We start from the raw sequence: 27,440 nt of genomic DNA, 5'->3' as shown, positions 1-27,440 counted from the left end.
TTTGTATAGAATAATTAATTTACTGTTTCTCATTAGTTTCCATTTTCATCTACATATTCTCTAGTCTAACTTTAAATACCGTAAAATCTTGTCTATGTTTCTTCTTTCTTTCATTTATCATTTTTCAGTTTTCCCATCTATTTTTGCTTCTTTCTAGGTAAACTTCAATTGTTACATTTTCTACAAAATATCCAGAACATTATATATTATTGCTTAATTTGTCACTAGAATTAGACTCATTTCATTTTTTAACTTTCTGAATCTATTTTTCTTATTATATTTTTCACCATTCTTTTGAAGTTCGTGTGTAGATTTTTTGTGATTAGTTTCTTAAATTTTATAACACGTTTTGGTTTTTTATATATATATTTTCAATTGTTATCTAATATCTAGAATCCCTAAACATTTTTCCTTTCTTGCAAGAAGCATGGATCTGCAGGATGGACAATATATTGAAATCATTGATTGATTAAATGTACATTGTGAAAGATTGTTGATTACTTTCAATGTTGTGAATGACACAGCCGATAAGTACGTTTAGATATTTTTGGATTTAAAAATAAAGTACTTTTGCAACCGGGGATCGATATAAAAATGTATATTACTTCAATATCTCATATACATGGTTTCATTAGAAAATCAAGCTCTATAAAGTGAATAGGATATTTTGACGAAGTTATATATAGTTGACGAGAATGACAACTATTATACTATTACTATTATATTGATATTGTATCATATTTGGGGAAATATGAGAAGCCTTCTTCAATATTTTGGACAGTTTCCAGTGGTAAAACTCCATATCCGGCCGTGCCAATTGCTCATACCAAATGCTCAATTGCTAGCAATTAGAGGATTATTTAGATGCAAATCCAATATTTAGTAAAATATTATCAATTTATTGAGATAATTACAATAGCAGCTACTAAAGATAGTTGAATGATCTTCACAATGTCGGTATGAACAAAGCACAGATACACTAATCGAAAAAGGCATAAAGTGTATCTGATAGGATGTAACATTGTTTCAATTTTCACTCAACTAAATCACACATATTGATGCATTGGATGAAGCTTATCTGACACATATTTTTGTAAAAGGGATGGAATGTTTACAATGACATCTTCATACTTTGCGGGGTGACAAAAAGTTGAGAAAACCACATCAAAGTGAACCAAACCAATATTGTGCGTTCGATTAATTTATGAAAAAGAGTACTAAATTAAATTAAAAAAATAAAAAAAAAAAATAAACCATACCGAATGGACTATAATTGAAAGGAAATAGATTATAATAAACAAAAATGAATTGTAATTAACAAAAAAAGAAAAAAAATTAAATGCTTTAAACAACAACTATTGTAGCGAGGCTTATCCCGAAAAAAAAAGCATTCACAAAAACTAAAGTTATAAAACGGAGAATAACAAAAATTCTATGTACACTTAGTACACACTAGAACTAAAATATATTTTTTATTATCATATGGCTCCATTTGGCACTCTGCAATTGCTCTTTCTTTTCACCTGGGCCGGGGTTAGCCAAGATGAACCAGACACTTTTCAAATACAAAACAAAACTGAAGAAATAAATAAAAACTAAATAAAAATATTAGATATTCTTGACTTCATTAATTAACAAAAAACTTCCATTTATTTTCATCTAAAGAACTAAATAAAATTTCATAAAACGAAACAGAAATCAGCAATATTAGAGCAGAAGCAATCATCATTCTATGATGATATTTGTTGCTAGTGAAATAAAAAGATGAAACAATGACTGATATCGTGTTTGGTTTTTTTTTTATTTTTCCAAATTCTGGTTAGTATTTCTTAACCTTCTCTTAAACACCGGGTACTCCACCACTTGAAACTCCTGCTCCACTCGCTGCCTGTTGCTGTTGTGCTGCTGCACGTCCTTGAAACCAGATTGTTTCTTTGTAAAGGAACCACAAGTCCGACGCCCAAAGGAAGAAATTCAAAAATCCGAATATCTGTAATATTAGAAGGATGAACATCAGAATATTTAAAAGAAGGAACAAAAAAAAAGGTCATAAATATAAGATCTACAAATAAGTTCTGTTGGTTTTCACAATAGATGGGGTAGCTTGTTTTTTATTCCATTGATCCACATTTCCAAACATTCATCGGAAAGCAGCTACTGTCAATAGGCACAAACGTCAGTATAAATTATTTAATTGAAGTGTAAACAACAATACTTTTTTCATCATCGAAAATGGCCAATTTTGTACCAAATAATGCGTTTTTGCGGGGGAGTTCTACTTCATTATTTCAATATGAAGAAAAAAGCAACCGAAAGTCATCGCATTTTGGTGGAAATTTATGGTGACCATGCTCTATCTGAGCAAACGTGTCAGAGATGGTTTGGACGGTTTAAAATTGGCAATTTTGACTTGGAAGACGAAGAGCGCGCCGGACGGCCAAAAATTTTTGAAGATGAAGAATTAGAGGCATTGCTCGACCAAGATCCATCGCAAACGCAAGAAGAACTTGGGAAAAACACTTGGAGTCACCCAGCAAGCCATTTCGCACCGTTTAAAAGCAATGGGAATGATCCAAAAGGTCGGAAATTGGGGAAGGTGGCCAAGAAACCTCGTTTTTTCACGTGCGAACATCTGCTCCAACGACAAGAAAGGAAGGGTTTTCTGCATCGAATAGTTACTGGCGATGAAAAGTGGATCCATTACGATAATCCCAAGCGTCGAGCAACATGGGGATACCCCGGCCATGTCTCATTATCGACGGTCAAAGCGACTATTCATGGTGAGAAGATCATGCTGTGTGTATGGTGGGACCAGCTGGGTGTGGTATACTATCAGCTGCTAAAACCGAACGAAACGGTCACAAGCAAACTCTAACGACGTCAAATGATGCGTTTGAGCCGCGAACTCAAGAAAAAATGGCCGCAAGTTATTTTGCAACATGACAATGCTCGTCTACATCTTGCACAGCCCGTTAACACATATCTAGAAACGTTGAAATGGGAAGTCCTACCCCACCCACCGTACTCTCCAGACATTGTTCCTTCTGATTACTATTTGTTCCGGTCGATGCAGCATGGCCTGGCTGACCAGCACTTCTCCAATTACGACTAACTCAAAAAATGGCTCGATGAGTGGATAGCGGCCAAGCCGGCCAATTTTAGGCGCGATGGTATCTATGAATTGCCTGAAAGATGGAAGAAAGTTGTGGCTAGCAATGGACAATACTTTGAACAATGAATTTATAACCAATTTTTCACAATAAAGCTTCAAATGTGAAAAAAAAACCGACAGAACTTATTAAGTCTTATATAAAGATTTGAAACTGAATAGTATAAACCAGCTTTTGTCCAATAGTCCTTAATGTCGTTAACGTATCGCAGGATTTCTGCTCGTGGATGTCATGCTACCCGTGGCCATTGGAGAACATCTGCACCAAAGATCTGATGCCTGATGCGTCCATAGGCGGGGCATTCACATAGGAAATGCTCCGTGGATTCCGCTTCCTCCTTACAGGAGGGACACGTATCATCTTGAGTAATTCCTATTCTGAACATATGCCTAGCTAGTGAATTATGGCCAGTTAAAATGCCCACAATACACCTGCAAGTCCTCCTGCTTTTCGACAGGATAAACTTTGCGGTCCATATGTTCAGTTCTGGCAGGAAAAGTGGGGGCCTCTGCCACCTGTCATTATGGGAAGTTTGTTCCCAGTTTATGAAAACAGCCTTAGCCAATGCTACTGGGACTCCAATTGCTGGCTCCGCTCCCCGCATAGGGGAGATTGACCCCTTTTTCGCTAAAGCATTCGAGATTTCATTTCCCTCTACCCCACAGTGACCAGGTACCCAGAGTAGTTCCGCCGTATTCAATGGCAAAGTACTCTCTACTATCCTCAGTAAAACAAAAATAAAATGCTGAGATCAGGGTGACAGTTCCCGTGACAGGTTGACCAAGAAAATGCATACAATGTCGTTACAAACATGATGATCGGATTGAGTCACAAGCCTCGGAGAAATGCTAGGGCGTCCACCTCAGTCGACGCGGCAGGACGGGCCCCGGTCTTGCCGAGAAATGGGCAAGGGTTCTTGACGCATAAACGGCGTCAGGACGTAAGCAAGTTAGTTCGAACAAAACGAACAAAACAAATACCTGTCTGTACGCTGAATATTGGTACCCTAACTGGAAAGACCGAGGAACTCGCAAGAGCCCTTCGGAAAAGACGCACTGACATCTGCGCTCTGCAAGAAACCCGATGTTCTGGTGCCAAAAGCTGCGACATTGAACGCAAACGCGGTAAAAATGGCTATAAACTTCTCTATTTTAGTTGCCATCTCAGAGGGCTTCCGTGATGCCATTAAAGAAGTCGAACGATTTGATCATCGGCTGATAAAACTCACCTTTATATCAGCTGATCGGACTATTCACTTCTTCACCGCATACGCACCACAGACAGGTCGACCTGATGCCGAGAAAGATTGATTCTGGCAACTTCTCGATGAAAAGACATTGCATTTCCGCATCTAGAAAAGGGAATTGACCGTGTGCCAAACAAACTCACCTAGTATGCTCTGCGGCAATGCCTAGTGGCGCAGGAACTCGTGCGATGGGTTAAATTCCTCTACCACGATCCGAAAAAAAAAGTGTTGCAGGTATATCAAAAAACTGATTTCTACCTCTGTTGGTATTCATCGTTGAAGATCCCTCTCCCCACCCCGTTTTCAGTTGGTGAGAACCGCTGTCTTGGCAACGGAACCCGAAGGTGTGGTTCCTTCAGTTGGAGGCGCAATTCACACCCGTCTTGATGCCACAACTGAATTCAAACACGTGTTGGTCAGTCTAGACGAGGAGTCCGTCACACTCGTCGCCAACCTGCTGATCGAGTGCTCATACTTGCCGGTAAGCGGGACAGCCAAGCTGAATCACTTAATGACAGAACTAGTGCTTGGCGACCGTACACCCAGTTAGCTGCTTCTGGAAATAAAGTAGCTGATTGGGGACTTCAACACCCTTGACTGCATTCAACCCGACCCAGACAAGATACAAACGATCGCGAGCTTTCCGCTGCCAAAACTGTTAAAGATCTTAGAGGGTTCTTAGTCATGATAAACTTTTACCGCCGTTTCTCGCAAAGAGCCGCTCACCACTGGGCATTAGTTAACGCCCTCCTGTCTGGTCGTGAGACCAAAGAATCGCGGGAGATTGTGTAGTCTCTAGAAACTGTCCAAGCGTTTGAAACCACCAAACAACAACTGGGAGACGTTACTCTTTTGGCATTTCCTCAACAAGATGCACCTCCAGTCGTGCTGGTCGATACCTCAAACACTTCGCGCTGCTCTTCACCAGAGGCTGAACCAAAGCTGGCAACCGGTTGGTTTCTTCTCAAAACAATCGAATCACGCTCAACGGAACTACAGCACCTATGATCGTGAATTACTAGTATTTGAGTATCAAGCACTTTCGATATTTCCTTGATGGCAGACCGTTGACCTTGGTCACGGACCATAAGCCTCTGAGCTCGCCAAACCATTCCCTCGCCAACTTCAGCACTTAGCCTACATCAGGCATTCAATACGTCTCCCGTAAACTTTCGAGTTTCGGAAGGCTGCAAGTATTGCCACACGATCATTGATCGGTTCACGAGGTGGCCTGAGGTAATGCCTCGGAAGGATATAATAGCACACTCATGTGCTGACGCCCTCTATCGAGAATGGATTCCGCGCTTCTGTGTTTCCACGGTAATCATCGCATATCAGGGAATGTAATTCGAATCTACTCTCTCCTCGGAACTCCTCTTGATATTCAGCGGACAACACCATACCGCCCACATTCCAATGGGATGCTAGAACATTGATATCGGACGCTGAAGGCAGCCATTATGGCACAGACGAGCCATCCTTGTCATAGACCTTGTCTTTCGTTCTGTTTCGAATCCGTACAGACGTCCACGAGGAGTTGCTTGCCAGCCCATTCGACTTCCCGGCGACCTGCTAATCGAGACGGCCTTGGTGAAACCGGATTGTTCCGTCTACTACGAGAGGCCATTCCCAGATTAAAGCCACCTCGCTATCTCGTCACATGCAGCCGGAGGCACACGCCCCTAAGAAACTCCAAGTTTATACCCAAGTACTGGTGGTAAGGTCCTCGATCGTGGGGAGCACGCGTTCAGTCTGGACGTCGGTGGCAAGCACAAGAGGGTCTCCTTGGACAGGCTGAAGCTTTTCTTCCAGAAAGCAAGCGGCGTTGAAGGGAAGCGAGGGCGCCGCGTATGTTTTGACGTCTAGCAATCGACAGCAACCGCAATGGTAAGCCCCAATGCCTGCTATGCAGAGAAATACAGGCGAGCAACATTGACCATATCACGCAGTTGCAGGTGTCAAAATGACTGTTTCAACTTTCATCATTAACGGGCAGCGCAGGACCTGCTCGCTCAAATCGTACTCGAAAATAAAACTGAGGATGCCATCGTATGCGAATATTATATTTTTGTATCAGATAGGAGCGGCAAAGCGGTAAACTGGACCTGCGGAAACCGAGCAAGCTGCGTCAAGAGATTAGAGTATTCACGGGGCAAATGGAAGAGACCGCATATTGCTTGAAGCATTTTAACGTCTACTCTAGCATCAGTCAATAGCCATGAAAAGGGGTTCAGTTCCATGCAAAACCAAAGGGGACTCAACGAATCCCCTGGAAGATGTCCCTCCGTATATGGATAGACTCCGAGGTATTAGTGCCCTCAGCCCTCCATGACTGTCGCCAAAAACTTCATTAGTTTCGGATCAATGCGATTCAGACGTAGTACATCGATTAGCCAAGTATGCGGGACGCTCTCGAAAGCCTAGAGATAATCGATATAACAACTAAAGAGGTTTGTTAGCCCTCTAGTTGCTTGTCCTGCAATTATCGAGTCGATAATGAGTGACTCTTTGCAACACCTTGCACCGATTCGGTAGCCCTTCTGCTCCTCGGAAAGGATGTTGTTGGTCTCGACATGGGGTCTTCCACTAATAATGGACGTTATGAATTTGTAGAGGGTTGGTAAGCAAGTAATCTGACTTGCGTCTGGCCCTGTGAGTTGGAGCTTAAAAATGCATTCAAAGCCTTCCCTGCTTGCCGTAAGAGGCGACTAAAAGGGATAGACATTTGTGGGCTACCAAACTACATATTTTGAAAGTCTCCTGTTACCGAAACGTCAACGACGCCTCGGCTAGGGACTCATCTCACGGCAACGACCTTATATTGACAATGTACGCACGCTTTCTCCAACTTGAGCGGGAATCCAGCGATATAAACTGGCCATTCCAGACCTAAACGAAGTAAGACGGTGGGACTCTGGGTAGTACTTCTCCCTCATGCCACCCTAGTGGTAATGTGCTTTTATACTCCGGAAAACCAAGTGTTAGACGCGAATCTGGTATCGGGTTGTTTCTGACGGCTACCACAAGACCACTTTCTACAAGCAATTCAATGCAGTTTTCAGGAGACTTCCTCAAGGTGGTATTGTGATCGTGATGGGTGATCAGAACGCCATATTGGGCTCTGGCAACCCCTTACTCTGACATGTGATGGCGAAGCACGGTTTCGGCGATCGTAACGGTAATGGTGGGAGGATCGTGGATTTCTGCAACTTCCACCGCCTCGTCATTGCTAAGAATGGAACCTTGGGGAACATCAGAGAGAGAGGGAAGGGGATGAATGACCGTCAAAACAAGTGAGTCGACTTGGCGGTGATCTTGTTCCGTCACGTCAACCGCGCCCCTGCCTTCGATGTCACGGAGCAGGTTCATCCGCTTCACGGCATAGTTTGGACGATGCATTCGGAATTTGGACGGCTGAACATGCCTACTATTCGTAACGACCTTCTAAGGTGGTCGTCAGTAGCAGCTTGACGTCATATGAGTACATCAAGTGTGTCAGTTCACGCTTAGCACTTTGACATCATTTAGTAATCATGAAAGGGTGGGGTTCAGTGCCATGCAAAACTAAAGGAGGCTCAACGAATCCCCGCTATATAATTAACAATGCAATAAAAAAAATAGGAACTTACCAAAGATATATTTAGGCGTGAAAAACTCCCAACAACAAAATCACAATTTTTACAATTTGCACGTAAAACATCAGGATCTGTTACCCCTTTTAAAGCTGTAGCACCATTTGACCAGGCTGCACTGCCTGATAGCCAAAAAATCGCAAGAATTGTTGTTAACATGAAATCCTGTGAAAACAAATGAAATACAATAAAATTATTTAAATAAGAAATACCAAGGAAATTACAAAAATTATTGAGCCTAATCTACTATTAAATTATGAGGGCTTGTGATTGAGGGGCGTATTTCGAGGCCTCACGAAATCTAGGTATCCAGTCTAGGCCTGCCTTAATAAGGAAATCCAGGCTTCTCGGTTTTGCACCGAGGTCCACCAAGTCGATATCTCTGAAAGCTGTCTGGCGTCCTGACCTATGCCATTGCTCAATCCTAGGCAGGGTCTGCCTCCTACCATAGATATTGCCCTTCTAGACTTTCCAGGCTGGATCATCCTCATCCATAAGGATTAAGTGACCCGCCCACCGTAACCTATTGAACCGGATTTTATTCACAACTTGACGGTCATGGTATCGCTTCGACGGGCCCCCGTCCTGTCGAAAAATGGGCAAGGGTTCTTGACGTAAGCAAGTTAGTCCGAACACAACCAACAAAACAAATACGCGTCTGCACACTAAATGTTGGTACCCTAACTGGAAAGACCGAGGAACTCGCAAGAGCCCTTCGAAAAAGGCACATTGATATCTGCGCCTTGCAAGAAACCCGATGGTCTGGTGCCAAAATCTGCGACATTGAACGCGAACGCGGTAAAAATGGCTACAAACTTGTCTATTTTGGTAACCCACACACTCAATATGGTGAGTGGGGGGTGATGGGCATTGCCATCTCAGAGGGTTTCCGTGATGCTATTAAAGAAGTCCAACGATGTGATGATCGGCTGATGAAGATCACCATTATATCAGCTGATCGCACTATTCAGTTCTTCACCGCGTATGCAACACAGACAGGTGGACCTGATGCTGAGAAAGATGCCTTTTGGCAACTTCTCGATGAAAAGACTTGTCACGACCCTGCTGACGATTATATAATCATTGCCGACGACCTTAATGGTCATGTGGGTGAAAAGGCAGACGGTAACAGGTGCCATGGGGGAAAGGGGTTCGGAGCGCGTAATGAGGGTGGCGAGCGTATAGTCGATTTTGCGGACACCCATGACCTTGTACTTACATGGTTCATCAAACGATTGTCTGCTGTTCTCTGGTGTTCTTTGTGATCGACGTATCAACGAACGTCTCAAATCTAAAATTTGTCGTCCTTCCTGTCGCTCTCTATGGTTCTGAGTGTTGGCCGACCATAAAAGACAATGAATGGCGTCTTGCGGTAATGGAAACTAAGATGTTGCGTTGGACTAGTGGCGTCATACGTTTAGATCACATCCGAAATGAGGATATCCGCGATCGTTATAGGGTTGCACCGATCGTGGGAAAGTTGCGAGAGAGGCGTCTTCGATGGTATGGTCACGCAATTCGTGCCAAGGAGAATTCACTTGCCAAGATTGGTCTGAACATCGAAGTCAATGGTAACCATGGTAACCAATTCCACCGTCTCGTTACTGATGTCACATTATTCGAGCAGACCTTGCCATAGGGTCACTTGGTTTTCAACTGACTGACACCGCATGGCCAATCAGGAGGATCGACAGGAGATTTAGGAATTGTCTCCTGGATGTGTGTAACAAGCGAGGAGCTAACATCGGCGTCGAAAAGAATCATCATCTGATGGTTGCTTACATTCGTTTGTGTGTTGGGTCCGTTACTTCTTGTAAGGTTGGAGAGCAGCGGTCCCCTAAGTTCAACATCGATCGCTTGTCACTCGACAGTGGCAGAGCTAACTTGCCGATCGAACGGTAAAAACAATGAGTAAACCGCCTGAGAAAATCGATGAGCATTTGGCCCCCACCAAAAATTCTCTCTTTTCGCGTCGTCGGCCATATCGCAAAGGAACTTCATAACATCTGGCTAACAGCGGAATCATAAGAGCGAATTGATGAACGAAAGGGGTTAAAGGATCTATTGATGTATGCGGGTGATAGAGGGCGCAACGCGCACGAACTCCGATACCGTGAAAAGTCACAATTTCAGAAGTGTTACCACATCATGAAAGAACTACGTTGACGAGCAACGGAGGATACGGATTACTCCTCTAAGCAGGAGAGAAATCATGCCTGGGAATCCGAGATCATCCCCAGAGAGTGGAAAAAGCGAATAATCGTTAAAATTCCAAGGGGCATTTGCTTTGACTGTGAAAACTGGAGGGGTGTATGCGTATTCCCTGCCGTCGCAAAAATAATAACCAAAATTATTCTGGAAAGCTTGATCGACAGATGATGGGCCATCACATTTTCCCTATCTGCAATTATGGGTGAAACATCGAAAGCGTTGATTAATTTGTATATCTAAGAATCGTGGTTTCTGCGGACACTGGCCAGTCCGGCGCTCGACTCATTAGTGGCGCTAGATTCACTTTCGCTGCTTTGTCTAAAATTTGGAAATGCAGTTGGCTTAACACCAACACCAAGACCTCGATACAATGACGAGGGTTTTAAATCCCCATCCAGCGTAGCAAGCCACCGTTGTTTCGGCCTAACTTTTGGTCGGTCACTATAGACTTCGATGTTTAGACCAATCTCTCCAAGTGAATTCTCGTTATGGACCAAAAGGCAGACCTAAACAACGGTGGCTTGATACGCTAGATGGGGATTTGAAAGCCTCGAGATTGCACCCAGATCAGGCATTCGATAGAGCCAAATGGCGAAGCCGATCACGACGAGTCGACCCCGCTTGTCAACGGGACAAAGGTTGAAGAAAAATAAGAAGAAGAATAACATAGCCCGATCACGAAAGCTCCTGTGCCAGACGCGTGCAAATGCATTCAAGATTACGGCGGTCTACGCGGGGCACTGGCCCATAGGGACCATACCGTCAGGCTCGGCATACCCTACAATTCGCATTGCCGAAGCTGCGGAGAAGGAGAGGAGACCCTGCGATTGCCTAGCTCTAGCTAGACTCAGGCTACGGACACTGGCTAAACCATTCTTTGGAGACCTCAGAGAGATTTCTAGTTGCAGGTTGGGAGAGCTGCTTTCCTTCGTGAATTCTACGGACTGGCTCTGAAAATCCGGGCCGGCCAGACTGTGCCTCCCTGCTCTCATAACAGCAGTGACGGCCTTAGAAGTTTGTGACATCAAAACGGCGCATCACAGCGCAAATTGGTTGGTACCACAGGGTTCTATGCTGGGTCAAGTCCTGTGGAATGAAAAACTGAGCTAAAGGAAGCACCTAAAGTATGCATGTCAAAGGGCAGCTAGTCACATCGCGGCAGTTGCAAGAAGGTTGCCGAATGTCGGTAGACCGAAACACTGTAGAATATTGCCTTTCACCGGTGTGTTTCGATCCATCCTGTATGAAAGGAAGCGCTTGCCAACTTTCAGAGGGGCAGGTGAATTTGGTTTACCGGCTGCTGGCTGTCTCCCTAGATGGACCTGCCTATGTCTGTCTGTCTATTCTTAGAACTACCATAATTTAAATATTTAGAGCTAAAACTAAAAATGTTTCCATACTCACCGCTAATGGTATTTCATTTTTACTTCGATACAGCTCATCTAAGATTGCATAAACCGCAATTATGAATACACAATACATTAACGATAATACGCCGGTCGCAACAAAAAATTGCGAATCTGATGATAGATTTGCTGATATTGGATATGTTTTTGATGAATTTTGTAATTTCGTTGATGTATTTACGGAGCAGATACCCTGTTCAATACTAAACGGATATTCAAATGAGTATTCAACTGCTGGTGATGGCGGGCAAGATACTTTCACTGTTGCAATGAAATTTGTTGTCGTCGCAAACGCACATATCGCAAAAATCTGTTAAAGTAAAAATGTGAAGATACATTTCTAAAATGGATTGAATTTTTTGAATTTTCTTTAGCAAATTATATAATACATATGTACACGTTATCTGAGGGAAGCAGTGTTATAATCTAATATAGGAAAATCCGACAAAAAGAATCTAAGCTTGTGGTCAGTGATTTTTAAATGGCTATAACACATCGTTCAATAAGGCCCGGGACTATCGTAGAGATGGCGCTAATAATGACATTTAGATACCAAGGTTCAGAAGCACCAATCTTCAGATAAGATGTGTCAAAATTTTATGTAATTCGAAACATAACCAAGAAAGCTATAGTGGTTAAAGCGACGCTACCTTTGCAATCGTGAAAAAATGGACCAAAACGAGTTTCGTGTGTTGATAAAACATTGTTTTCTAATGGGGAAAAAACACTGTTCAAGCTCAGCAATGGCTTGAAAAACATTATCCGGACTCTACTCCGTCGAAAACAACCATTTGTCGGTGGTATGCTGGCTTGAAACGCGGTCATGCTGATACAAATGATGCGGAAGGTTCGGGTCGGCCAATTTCACTCCGGAGTCAAGTCGGCAGTCAGCTGCATGGCGTACGACCGGTGAAAGTCGCTCGAAGCGTCCAAAAACACAACAGTCGGCCGGCAAAGTGATGGCATCCGTATTCTGGGATGCGAATGGTATAATTTTCATTGACTACCTCGAAAAAGGAAAAACCATCAATAGCGACTACTACATGGTGTTATTGGATCGTTTGAAGGCCGAAATAGCGAAAAAACGCCCACATATGAAGAAGAAGAAAGTCATCTTTCATTAAGACAACGCACCGTGCCACAAGTCAATCAAAACGATGACCAAATTCTCTCATTTTCCGTAAGTAAAGCAAATTTTAGGAAAAAAGCAAAATTCAGGACAGAAAATTAGTACCTGGGATGTAGGTCAAACAGTAAGCCAACCATGAACAGAATCCACTGAACGACCTACGCAACTCTTAGTGTTGTCAAGCCCCAAAAGTGGTTCATCAACCGCGATACTTGGTTTTGAAATGACGATCAACTACGAGGAGCTCTATGATAAACTGAGTACTCACGCCTACGAGCAAAAACCGGTATCGGCTTGTCAAAGTCCGACACAAGTCTACCTAAAAGATCGAGCATTTCTGCTATATAAACGGCAGGGACAGTAAATTTCTGACGGGTTGCGATGAACAAATGGCGGAAATATCTTAAGAAGATGACAACAGAAGACTTCATTTTTCGTTGCAAGGTGGGACGAATGGCGAGTGTGGCAACTGCCAGCCCATTTGCGCTGAGGTCCACCAATCCGATATCCCTCAAAGCTATCTGGCGTCCTGACCTAAACCATCGCTCCATCTCAGGCAGGGTCTGACTCGTCTTTTTTTTTCTACCATAGATATCACCCTTATAGGCTTTCCGGGCTGGATCATTCTCATCCATACGGATTAACTGACCCGCCCACCGTAACCACTTGAGCCGGATTTTATCAACAACCTAACGGTCATGGTATCGCTCATAGATTTTGTCGTTATGCAGGCTACGGAATCGTCCATCCTCATCTAGGGGGCTAAAAATTCTTCGGAGGATTCTCCTCTCGAACACGGCCAATCGCCTGCTTCAAACGGTCGAGTTGATCACAATAGAGGACCGAATTGAGGGTCTGGCCATAGTTGAGCAACTCATAGTGGATGACTTCCTTCCAATCACACCAAACACACAGTAAAACCTTCATCATCATCATTAACGGCGCAACAACCGGTATCCGGGCTAGGCCTGTCTTAATAAGGAACTCCAGACATCCCGATTTTGTGCCGAGGTCCACCAATCCGATATCCCTCAAAACTGTCTGGCGTCCTGGCCTACGCCATCGCTCCATCTTAGGCAGGGTCTGCTTCGTCTTCTTTTTCTACCATAGATATTGCCCTTATAGACTTTCCGGGTGGGATCATCCTCATCCATACGGATTAAGTGACCCGCCCACCGCAACCTATTGAACCCATTTTATCCACAACCTTGGTGGTGGCAGTATTTGTCCGTCGTCTTCAGTTGGCGGGACCTCCAACTCGCCGATGTTCTGGTTGTTCAGTAGTTCATCAAAGTACTCAACCCATCAGATTTTCCTCTTTGTCTCGGCAGGGTCAGCATCGAGGTGTATAACCATATAGTAGCACAGAGAGAGCACTGACACATAACCGTCTCAACTTGAGCTAGAGAAGGCGTTTGACAGTGTTCCACATATGCACATTTAATATGCTTGCGGACACCGGAGTACAACCACTCACCAGCTGCTAGCGCAGTTCGCTGCAGAGGTAAAGGCTGATCTAGTGCTAATCAGCGAAACACGGACCTGACTTCATGGCATCTCGACTTATATACGACGAATGAGACGATACCGAACTTTCGACGCCGGCTTGATGCTCTGGAGAAGCCGATCGGACACGGAGGTGGGCGGTGATTTTAATGCTACCACCTTTGAATAGGTCATACCCCAGCCAGACTCTAGAGGGAGACAGATTCTGGAAATTGCTGCGAGAATCGGGCTCGTAGTATTAAACACCAAATCCACGCCAACGTTTCGGACCTCAAGCTGCGAAGGAAGTCTCCCTGACATCACTTTTGCCTGGGAATCTCTGGCACCATCGGGGACGGGTGGTCAGTCCTGTGAAATGTCGCGAGAGTGAACATCGGGAAGTTCGTCAAAGCTCTTCGAGTAAGCAGACTCGCGCAGGAGGGCGCTTCAGGGGGTGATAGCGTTGCAGCTGACACCATCGTAAACTCAGGGATGAACCTGATAACGACAGCGTGTGAGGCTTCCATGCCCCGGAGGAGCACCAGCCATGACAAGGTATCTATGTACTGGTGGACGGCAGAAATTTCCGACCTACCGGAGTGTCATAAGCTCCGTATACAGGTCAAAGAGGGGACATGCGCCATAAAGGCAGAGTATCGATCAGTGAAAAGTAGACTCCCCATAGCTCGCGGCTGGCAGAATCTGGTCAACGAGGAGAATGAGAACCCGTGGGCACTTGGCTATATGCTTGTCACCCGAAAAGTCGGGGTTATGCGGAAGCCCTGCATACTAAGTACCGACGAGACATCCCATTCGGGTTGATGTCAATAGCGCGGAAAGCTTCGAGGATTGCCTCCTTTTCACAATGAGAGAATTCAAATAAGTGGTTCTCACCTTGAAAAACAAGAAGGTCCCAGGTCTTGATGATATATCCCCCCCCCCCCCCAAACCCCTGCGGAAGTTTACAAACTGGTGTTCCGCCAATGGCGAGCAGCGATTGCTTCAAGGAGGGCATTTTTCCTTGTCACTACAAGGAAGTGAGACTCGTGCTGATCAGCAAGGGAAAAGGAGACCTGAAGCTGTCGTGTGCATACCAACCGCTGTGTATGCTTGACACGGCCGGGAAAATGCTCGAAAAACTCATCAAGAGTAGACTTGCTGAAGCGATCCACGCTACCGGAAAAATCCACAATGGATGCTGTTATCTAAGTCATGGATGCGGTTCATCAAGCCGAGGCACACAGCCGCCGATCTCGACGGATAGTGCTCCTCATAACGCTTGATATCAGAAATACCTTCAATTCCGTAAGATGGACAAATATGCTAGGCATCTAGGAAACTCATTCTACGTGCCAAGCTATCTCTTGCGGATATTGGGGGATTATATGAAAGACTGCTCCCTGCTCTATCAGATGCTAGATTGCCAGATGAGGATGGAAATCACATCGGGAGTAGCACAGGGATCCATCCTAGGGCCCACCTCTGCAACGCTTCCTACGATAGTCTGCTTAGGCTCAATATGCCCGAGCAGCGGATAGGACTGCAACGGGAGTGTCGGCTAATGGCAAATGTTGGGGATCATATATCTACTAGGTGATGTCTCCTTATGAAAGCAACGCAGTCGGTTCGGCTCTATGGGTGGAGCTATGGGCTGAAGCCCTTTAAAAAGAGGTTTAACGTAAGCGGTTGCCCGTGAAACACTCAACACACCCTTACCGAGTGGCAACTCTCTTGAAAAAATTAGCCAAGAAGCAGATGGACTGCGCGGCTTATCGACAATTTCGATCCGTAGCTGAACCGAACGCGCGGTGAGATTGATTATTTCCTTACCCAACTTTTAAGCGGGCGTGGAGGTTTCTAGCCTAACCTCCACAGGATTGGGAAGACGCGACTTTCTGAATTGTGTGTGTTCTGCAATGGAGTGGGGGACGACGCTAAACACAACTTTTTCTCTTGTGAAAGGTGGGACAGATGTCGTCAGCAGCTTTATGCAGACACAGGAGGGCGCTCTCCAGACAACATTGTCAAGGAGATGCTGCGGAGCACTGGCAGCTGGAGTTGTATTACGCATTATGTTCGGGCTTTTCTTATTGGGAAAGAAATTGAACTCGACAGGCGGAGGGACTGGATGGCAAGGGGTTCCCTGATCCAACAGCGCCCTTCCTCCCCTCCCCTACCGTTGGTGAAAGGGATTGCCTGACTTGAAGGCTTTCTAAGCCGGGAGAGCGAGAGGGCTAGCCCGAAGTAACGTGTCCAACAGTTCCAGGCTAGTTCTCTGATGACAAGGTGTAGTTGTTAGTCCGACACCGTACTGGAATGGACGTAGGATGGACGATGCCGTAGACTTCATAACGACGAAATCTATGAGCGATACCATGACCGTCAAGTTGTGGATAAAATCTGGCTCAATAGGTTACGGTGGGTGGGTCCCTTAATCCGTATCGATGAGGATGATCCAGCCCGAAAAGTCTATAAGGGCAATATCTATGGTAGAAAAAGAAGACGAAGCAGACCCTGCCTAAGATGGAGCGATGGCGTAGGACGCCAGACAGCCTTTAGGGATATCGAACTGGTGGACCTCGGCGCAAAACCGGGATGTCTGGAGTTCCTTATTAAGGCAGACCTAGACCGGATACCGGTTGTTGCGCCATTGATGATGATCCCACTGAAACTGACATTATCATTTTCACTGGCACCGCCCTGTTCAAGACTGAGGGATTTATTATCGCGGATCAACGTTATCAGCCAATGATGAATTACGATATGAAATTGCTTCACGCGCTAGCGCAACTTGGATGAAGTGGCGTTCCACAACTGGCGTTCTTTGTGATCGACGCATCAACGAACGTCAAAAAATCCAAAACTTACCGAAGTGTCGTTCGCCCTGTCGTTCTCTATGGTTTTTAGTTCTGGCCGACTAGCAAAGACAATGAACTGCGCCTCACGGCAATGGAGACAAATGAACTCACCTGTAAAGATTGGTTTGAGCATCGAGGTCGATGGGAAACGTCCGATAATCGACTGAAACAACATTGGCTTAATACCCTAGACGGTGATTTGAGAACCCCTAGAGTCCACCCAGCTCAGGCAGATGACCGAGCAAAATGGCGCAACCGGTCTAGACAAGGCGATCACGCTTCTGTTGAAGAAAAAGCTGCCTCGATATTTTCAAAGAATATTGAGGAATGGACCAAAAACAATTTGGACCCCATTGAAGAAGCTAACCTTGTTAAAAATTACTTATAACTAAAAAAAACTGGTGAAAAGTAAATACTTACAAATTGCAGAATGCGCATAACGCCACGTGGTTCCGAAAACGCTGACAGCGAATAATTCATTTTTTATCGTTAACGTTCAACAGGATACGAAAAAAACGATTTCAGGAGAATTCGCGTGCTAAATGATAACAGAAAGGAATGATGAGCATAAAATACAACACTAGAATTTCATTCAAGAAGGATACTGACTAAAAAAACGGAAGTATCTATTTAAGGGATGTGAATCTTAGATCAGCAAATAGTTGAACTTGAATCTTTTTCCAGGGTTGGATATCTTTAAGCGATGCGGCGAGACAGTTTCGTCCACCCCTACTCAGCGAACCAGTCTCTGACAACCTGAATTTATACAGGGGGCGGCAGCATAACCTCCTTTTTTAAAATGCGCGCCACTCAGTTAGTCAGTTGATGTCATAGCGGAGCGCTAGTGGTCTCGTCCAAGAGGGGGTACTGTAAAGCTTTGTCCCGACCCGGTTCAATCGCCATCATGCGTTGGAATAGTGAGGAGCGTGCCTTTGCCGTTGAGGTTTACTTTTCAAGCGGATGTTCGGTTATTGCAACACATCGTGCATTTCGGAATCGCTTTAATTTAGCCCCGTTGGCTCCCGTCCCAGACCGCAAATCAATTGTTACATGGGTCACTACATTCAGACAAACTGCAAGTGCGACAAAAGGAAGAACTGGAGTCCCTCGGCCCGTTAGATCACCTGAGAACATTGAAGCAGTGAGAGCGTCAATGTTGCGATCGCCACGGCGTTCTGCGCGCAAACACGCATCTGCCCTTGGACTATCCGATCGTTCTGTGAGAAGAATTCTTCGTGATGATCTTCATTTTCATCCCTATAAGATGGCGATAGTGCAGGAACTTTCAGAACGTGACTTCAATTCTCGGATGAACGCGTGTGAGCTTCTTCTTGATGTCGTTCCCGAGGGTGCTATTGTTTTTTTTTAGCGATGAAGCCCATTTTCATTTGTGTGGGTCGGTTAACAAACAAAACATGCGCTACTGGGCTGACACCAATCCTCGAGAATTGCATCAAAAGCCTTTGCATTCACCCAAAGTCACAATGTGGTGTGCAATTTCCTCAGCTGGAATTATTGGTCCCTGGTTTTTTGAGGAAAATGAGGTTACAGTGACAGTGAATGCGGACCAGTATGTAAACATGCTACAGAATCTTTTTTTCCCACGGCTAGATTTGGGGGACACTTGGTTCCAACAAGACGGTGCAACAGCACACACTTCAAGAGCATCGATGGCTGTTTTGAGAGGACACTTTCCAGAGCGCCTTATCTCAATTAGAGGCGATTTGGAATGGCCGGCACGCTCTGCCGATCTGTCCCTTTGTGATTTTTTTCTATGGGGTTTTTTGAAATCCCGTGTTTATGTGAACCGTCCAAGAACCCTACAAGATTTGAAGACCAACATCCAAGAAGAAGTTGCCAACATAACACCTGCTATGCTAACAAGAGTCATGACAAACCCCAGAAATCGGTTTACGCAATGTATTTACGCAATTTCAAGCACAGAATAGTTTTTAGAAGAGACCTGACCGCCCCAACCGAAACCGGGAGGTTTCAGCGAGAGCACTCGCTTCTCGGTCACGCCCACCGACGGACGTCAAAAGAGACGCTGCCTTCCAGTGCTGTTTCCTCCCTGGAAGAAATGCTTCAACCTGTCCAAGGAAAATGGCTTGGGTCTGCCACTGGCTTCCGTGTGGTATCAGTGCTCACCAGAGTTTGGGTGCAGACTTCAAGCTCCTTAGAGGTGTGGACTGCTGGTTGCTCGTGGTGAGATGGTGGCTTCAATTTTCGCAACTTTCCTCCCCAGCAGGGGCAACAGACCGATCTCTCCAGCCTTGTCTCTCTTGTGGGATCGTTGCGCGCCTTAACAGTGTGATGCCAACGTTCCAGCATCCCATTGGACTGTGGTTGCTATGCGAATGTTCGCTCGCGTTTGAATTCCAGGAGCCTTCCGAGCTCCGAGAAGATTCGCATTGCATTCCCTAGACCCTGATAATTAAGGCCGAAATAGCAAAGCGCGGAATCCACTAATGTCCTTCATGTATCGCCTCGTAAACCGATCACTGATCATGAGGCAATACTCATAGCCATGTCGTGTCGAGGTTTATGGTGTGGAAGCGATTTGCCGATTTAGAGAAGATACCTACTTCCTTCCTAGCATATCTTGTGACCTTACATTTTTGGCATGCGATACACTCTCTGGCCCAAAAAATCACGACCACATCTATGGACGCCCAGAAACATTTTGTGGAGACCTAGGTCGCTTTTCAGAGTTCTCGCAGCAGTTAGGGGCAAGATAGAGTAGAAAACTCTGCCTTCAAAGGAGAAATGGAACTGTTTGTCTATCAGATACGGATGTCTTCTGGAGATCACAGAATCTCTTTGGTCTTGGGATCAAACAGGAAGGCGGTAAGTAAGACCTGCTGCTGAGCAGTTTTGACAGGAAATGAGGGTGGCGCAACAACCGACATCTGATCTAGTCCTGCCTTAGTAAGAAACTATATTTTGGTTATGTGCCCAGGTCCACCAATTCGATATCCTTAAGAGCTGTCTGGCGTCCTGATCCTATCTGACGCAAGATTTACCACTGTTGAGTTTCGACGCTAGATAGGAGAAATTTGTAGTCTCCTAACCTTATTTTTCTGGTTTGATCAATGCCATTTGATGTTGTTAGTTATCTGGTTTTAGGTTCTGACGCTGCCACCATGTAGTTCTTCTTGACTTCATTAAGGGAGTATGAAGGTAGGCTGTACATCGCTGGTTGTTCTTCCCATAATGGCAATATCGTCAGCGTAGGCCAGTAGTTACTTGGAATTAAAGAGGATGATGACTGACTCTTGCTGTTGTCGCTTTCATCCAGCCTCGCACATTGCCCCGGATCAACCAGGTTAATTTTATCAATTTGGTCGAGATACCCCACGCTCATGGCCGTGTACAGTTTTTTACCTTATGCCACCATAGACGGCCTTGACGTCAATGAAAAGATGATGTAATTGATGGTCATATCCCAAGTTTTTCCATCGCTTGTCGCAGGGAGAAAATCTGGTTTTTAACCTTCTTAGACAGCGGGAACCTCGCGATCGCTTGCACCTTATCCGGTTCGGGTTGTGCGCCATCAAGAGTGATAGCCTAAAAACTTCGCCTTCTGCTTAAGAATGAGTGGAATGGGGTACCGATCCGGAATCATTTGAGAATTCAGGTGTCTATCATCTCCACAAGGTCACCATTCGTTGTTCGACTTGGGGACCAGATGGAATGGAGAGCTTCTGGGATAATAAAAGGCGCACCTTCGAGAAGATTGGCGAACCAGTAGTCTTGATGCGATGCTGAGCATCATGCTTAACCGGCTGGGAGATACTACATTGCGAATGCATAGGTCGTCAACGTCCTAAAAAGTGATGGAAGGAGTGCTGTTTGCGCAGGTTGAAATTTTCCCTAACGACCTAAGAGGGGTTGTGGGGTCTATCAGCGCCCTATGGTAGTCTGCCCTAGGTAGTCTGCGGATAATATCGGGACACTCATATCAGCCAAAATGAAGTACCAGAGAATAGCTAGACGCAAGCCAAGACTCACGGCTACTTGCCTATAGCCGCAAATTGTTATGGGCATAGAGTTTGCTGCCGCTAATTTCAGCTGCTGAGGAATTAGTTCTGAAGACGAGGAGAACCTAGATTTCTGTGCCTGTCTCCCCACGCCTGCTAACGTGGTCGTACACTGTTAGGCGACGTCTTGCAATTCGGATAGACGTTGCCACATCTGCCAGCGAACTCAGTTTTTTGGGACGCGAGGAATGTGCCTGGATTGGCATCTTTAATGGCGTGATCTACGAAGCTGAAGTGGTACCAGCACACACCAGAGTTCGATGCGGACCATGGCGCGCGACTAACGGACTGTCCAAATTTCATGTCAATTGATCTTCACTGAAGGAATTCGAGGTCAAAAGCTTCAATGACTGGACTACAAGCGAGGTAAGATGGTAGGAGTCTGGAGAGTACCTTTGAAAGGATTCTGGCTACAAGATTCCGGTCCAAGTTAAGGAGCATAAAAATTACACTATACTATCCATCAACGGAGATCTGCGATATAGTGGTTTCAACTAAACTATACTCTGGTCACTTAATCCGTATGATCCAGTCCGGAAAATCTAAAGGGCCACATCGATTGTATGAAAAGGAAAAGAAGACGTGACAGAACTTGCCTCAGATGGATCGATGGCGTGGGCCAGGACGCCAGACCGCTTTTATATGGTTGCCCTTCATCTTTTGGTGGGGTGTAGCACGATAACCACACCTACGCGCCATCGCTCACGGTTACCTGAAATGCATTTCCGCTTCCCTCCACATTTCTTTGATTTCCGACATATTTCCGTTCAGTGTTGCTATTATGGAAGATGGGGACACCAATAATATATCGGGAGCGACCCGTCTTGCCAAATAACAGCACGTCAGGCTATCGACTAGTGTCTGCGGTTTGTATCGATAAACCGGATATATTCTCCTGATCAGCCCATTCTTGTATACAAGGTCATGATGTATCACCTTACATTCAGCATTATGCCTATTTGTGTATTACATCGGTGCCATAACAGTGCAGCCAAAAATGAAATGGTACAATGACTTTAACGCCCAACCACACATTCTGCACTGGTCGCTCTCCACCCGCTATTTATGAGCTTTTTATTAGCCGCGCCATCCTGAATCGCATACATAGATCTCTCCGTCTCAGCAAGGAACTCCACAGCGCACTGCCATCTGTTCGACAAATGCAAATCAGCAACTGACTAAAAAAGTCAATTCACGCGTTTACCGTGCATTGGTTTTGACGTCTATTCGTCGGTTTCGCTCTGGGTCTGACGTCACTACACTCAAAGGATTGAAAGATCGATCCTTCAAGTGGGAGTCAATCGACAGTCTGCCTCACAAACAGCCGCATGCAAGAGACTGGCCTATTCTTTGCTATAAAATTAAGCGCGATTTGGCAGTCATGTCGTTCCAGGCGTCTGCTTCCGATGTCAGAAGGCAGGTTTATCTGTTCCACGGCACAATTTCGATGATGTGTTAGTATCCGTCGCTGGACGTTTACCAGATCGATTTTCGTCCACGGCAATATTCGGAACGCATAAGCCAGTTGCGATCAAACGGTAGCATAGGTCCCAAGGCGAAACGCGAATTGATATCCACGATGGAGTGTAAATCTGAGAAACGCCTGCTGAACCAACACCAACAGCTCTACTACCAAACTCTTTCTCCACATCCACGGGGTGATCGCCGGGAGCTCTTTCTTTATGAAAAACTGCAGACGGAGAAAGATGAAGGCGAGTCCCCCGCGCCTAAAAGCGGGACAAATTGTACCAATTAGTCGTCCAGGTTGGGGGTTGCATAGAGCTGACAACCCTTCACGGAAAACTGATTTTACGAAGCCACAGGAGCCTCGCACAGGGTGGACTCTATAATAACCAACCCGGCAAGGACAATGGATTAACGATTTGCGCATTTTCTCATGGAATGTGCGCTCCCTGTACAGATCGAATGCTGCTGAGCAGCTAGCCAATACCCTGTCCCAATATAGAACTGATGTAACAGCGTTACAAGAGATGCGTTAGACAGGGACCGGTTTCCTGGAGAAGAGTTACTACACCATATATTATAGAGGCCATCCAATGAACCATGTGCTCGGAGTAGGTTTCTTAGTCAGCCAAAAAATGAAACCTGCTGTTATCGGCTTTGAAACTATAAGCGAAAGCTATGCACTCTGCGTTTGCGAGGCAAGTTTAGAAACATAACCCTCATAAACGGTCACGCCTCCACAGAGGAGACTGCAGAGTCGGAGAAGGATACCTTCTACGAGGCAGCTGAGCGGACCCTCGAAACCTGTCCCAAGTTTGATATCAAAATCATACTTGGAACTTTCAACAGTCAAGTAGGGACGGAGCCAGTATTCCGGCCATACGTTGGTTCCCATAGCTTACATAGGGATACCAATGATAACGGATTGCGCATTATCCAGTTAGCAGCATCACACGAAATGGTTGTTGGAAGTACCTTGCTTGCGCGGAAAGCGGTTCACAAACATACGTTGGCCTCTCCAGACGGGATCACTTTCAACCAAATTGGCCACGTGCAGGTGGAACGCCGTCACCTCTCAGTCTTGATGAATGTCAGAACATATAGGGAGGCCAATATAGACTCGGACCACTGTCTCGTTGGCATGGTGCTCCGAGCTCGAATTGTGACACCACCTAAAATCCACTCTGACAATCAGGTGAGAGTGAATATTGAAGCCATCCACAACATAGCCCTCCCCACAACCGCAGTCAACAGAGGTCCTGGAGATGAAGCATCAACAAATGACCTTCACAACCACCTAGAGAACGTCATCATTGATACCGCCACAAAGATACTTGGCCCCAGCCTGAAAAAAACTCGGAACGGCTGGTTTGACGATGAATGTAAGTTAGCAACGGAACGGAAGAAGACTGCATACCGAGTAATGTTGCATTCTCAAAGAACCCGGGCACGCGCAGAGACTTATCACGAACTTCGAGCGGAGAAGTGACATCACAGACGGGAGAACCAACAATTCTGTGAACTAGAAAAGTACAGGGAGCAGCCGCACCAGGCCAGGAAGTTTTACCAACAAGTCAGCAGGATGAAGCCTTATACACCTCGATGTTCATCCTGCCGAAACAAAGAGGGAAATCTGATTTCCGACAGAATGGGCATATTGGAGCGGTGGGTTGAGTACTTTGATGAGCTACTGAATAACCAGAACATCGGCGAATTGGAGGTCCTGCCAACTGAAGACGACGGACAAATACTGCCACCACAAAGTATAGGAGGAATAGTCCGTGCTATTTATCGCCTTAAAATCATAAGTCGCCAGGAGCCGATGGAATTACAGCCGAATTAGTTAAATATGGAGGCGACCAGTTACACCAAGTGGTTCATCAACTTGTGCTCAAGGTATGGGGCAGCGAATCAATGCCTGACGATTGGCAACGAGGCATTATCTGTCTCATACATAAAAAGGGAGATATCACACAGTGCAGCAATTATAAAGGTATCACGTTGGTAAGTATCATCTATAAGACATTCTCCGCTATCTTCCTAGGCCGGAAAGCCCCAAACGCCCAGAACATCATTCGCCCATACCAAAAAGGTTTCACTCCAGGGATATCAGCAGCAGATCAGATTTTCTCTGTGCGGCAACCGATGGAAAAACTGTTAGAATATGGAAAACAGTTGCACCATCTATTCATCGACTTTAAAGCCGCCTATGATAGCATAGCCAGGGTAAAACTGTACACGACCATGAGAATTCGGTATCCCGACGAAATTGAAAAGACTGACTAGGCTAACCCTGACCAATGTGCGAGGCCAGATAAAAGCAGCAGGATCACTCTCAAGACCATTCGACATCAACAACGGTCTACGACAAGGGAATGCCCTCTCATGCGACCTCTTTAACCTGTCCCTCGATAAACTGGTCCGTGATGCTGAGGTAAATGCAAGAGGTACGATCCTCTTTAAGTCCACCAAACTGCTGGCCTATGCTGACGATATCGAAATCATGGGAAGAACCAGCCGAGACGTAAAATCTGCCTTTATCCAGATCGAGCAGGCGACGCGAGATCTTGGGTTGCAGATCAGTGAAGGGAAGGCAAAATATGTGGTGGCAACGTCAGCATCGCCTACCAACCAACAACATCAAACCGCACTGGTCAAACAGGAAGAAAAGGAAAGGAGAATACAACTTTGGGACCGTTGATAATTTCTCCTATCTAGGGTCGAAAATCATAACCGTGCACGGTTATTGGCACCCAACAGAGCCTATTTCAGGTTACAAAAACTGTTCCGCTCGAAACGTCTTACCATAGGGTCAAAGCTCTTACAAGACTATGATCTTGCCAGTCCTCATGTATTCCTTGGAAGCTTGGGTCCTTAGCAAGAAAAATTGCGAACTCTTGGCCGCGTTCAAGAGAAGAATCCTCCGAAGAATTTTTGGCCACCTACATGAGGATGGACGATTCCGTTGCCTACACAATGACGAAACCTATGAGCGATGCAATGACCGTCAGGTTGTGGATAAAATCCGGCTCAATAGGTTACGGTGGGCGGGTCACTTAATCCGTATGGATGAGGATGATCCAGCCTGGAAAGTTTATAAGGGCAATATCTATGGTAGAAAGAGAAGACGAAGGTAGACCCTGCCTAAGATGGACCGATGGACAGGACACCAGACAGCTTTTAGGGTAATCGAATTGGTGGACCTCGGCGCAAAATCGGGATGTCTGGAGTTCCTTATTAAGGCAGGCCTAGACCGGATACTGGTTGTTGCGTCGTTGATTTTATTTTTTTTTGTTATTTTTCATTCTACCTGGATTATTAGATGGAGACATGAAGATGCACTAGGTTTTTTTTTTGTTTAAGGACTCCCACCCCTTTAGTCTGGTAAGGGCACGATCCTGCAAGGTCGTAAAGGTTTTGATAGACAAAACCACTCAGCTGACATTGTGGGTTGTAGGGCAGATTTTCTCTCGGTTTCTTCATGACCCTGGAATAGGAGACCACCGTTGAAAAGTTTCCGGGTAATACTCATTGTAGACTGACATTCTTGAAGACGAAGAATGTTCCTGAACTCAAACCCGGCAAAAGCTGCCTGTCTCAAACCTAAGGCGGCTGAAGCATGTAGGAATCCACTACTACTAATTAACTTCCTTATCAAGTAATGGCTTGTCAACACTTTGAGGAAGGTACCGTCAACAACCTCATATTCACCTGTTTACATGGCTACATCGGACACATTAACGAAAGCCATGCCTCATTTTTCCCTTACAAAAAGACAAACATAATTGATTGATTGAGGTTCATGACGAACGATTATTCAAATTCAGGTCTAATCGACTCCGATACTTCTTTCCTTGCTTTTATTATTATATTTCTGGAAGTCAACCGTAATCTTATCTTGGTATTTATACAGGCGATAGTCGGACATGCCGCAGAGTTCCTATCTTTTCTAAACTTTTGTTCAACTAACCGTATTGCACCAGGAAGCATTCCGGGCAATGTGTAGACGATGGATATATGCTTTCTCCTCTTTATAGGATATCCATAAGGACTAAAATGTAGACCTTTGCACACAAACCACGCACTGTCTTCCTATTTCCACTGATTTATCTATTAAACTCGCCTAAAAAATTTGAGATAGAAATTGTATCTAAAAATGGTTTGGCATTTCTAGATCAGGCAAATGCCCCACCTACTCGAGTAGCGCAGATACACTCATCTGGAGTGTCTTTTCGCGATACGAAGGTTATTTACTTAGAGACAACCCATCGTAACCCTTCTGCCAAGCAGCACTTTTATTCACCCCCTTGAGAACTATGCCTGCGTCTTGTAATTTATCATCAGGTTTGGTCGACCTTTTTCCCTACGTGACACTGAGGGAATTTCAAACCATTCTTGCATTGCAGGTGATAACGACATTTATTTTCTCCGTTTATACAAGATATAAGATCCCTTTCCATCCCTTAAATCATTACTTCCGTCCTGTTGAGAGGCTAAATTTTTGTGGAATACACGTATCCAATACGATTCGAAAAATTCCTTCGGTACCAAGAACGGAGGCGAGTTGGAAACATCTTACCCGGTTTCACTTCTTTTACAGACTTCAATGAAATGTCACGAAATCCCACAACTCAATTTCAAAACTGATATGCACTGCACGCGTAACGCGAAGTTCTCGATAAATTCTATGAATCCGCACCTGTTTACAAGATTTTTTATTTACAAGCACCGAACCCGATACCGATCCTATACCCGAGCTACTATTCTCGTCGATTAGCACGACGAAATCCATTCAATTA

At 45.1% G+C, this 27,440-nt stretch overlaps 1 protein-coding gene across 1 annotated transcript; it reads right to left on the bottom strand.

Moving 5' to 3' along the window:
- Positions 1-27,440, bottom strand: LOC119660789 (synaptophysin-like protein 2). The gene is made up of 5 exons (XM_038069592.1): positions 27,221-27,440; positions 17,558-17,675; positions 11,664-11,975; positions 8,046-8,213; positions 1-1,990 (listed from the first exon to the last, which is right to left on the bottom strand). Exons 2-5 carry the CDS (start codon positions 17,615-17,617, stop codon positions 1,841-1,843), a joined length of 690 nt encoding a protein of 229 aa, XP_037925520.1. The 5' UTR covers positions 17,618-17,675; positions 27,221-27,440; the 3' UTR covers positions 1-1,840.

The sequence above is a fragment of the Hermetia illucens genome, chromosome 7, assembly GCF_905115235.1.
Source record: "Hermetia illucens chromosome 7, iHerIll2.2.curated.20191125, whole genome shotgun sequence".
In the NCBI taxonomy this organism is placed as follows: Eukaryota; Metazoa; Arthropoda; class Insecta; order Diptera; family Stratiomyidae; genus Hermetia; species Hermetia illucens.
This window is presented reverse-complemented; position numbering and strand designations above follow the sequence as displayed.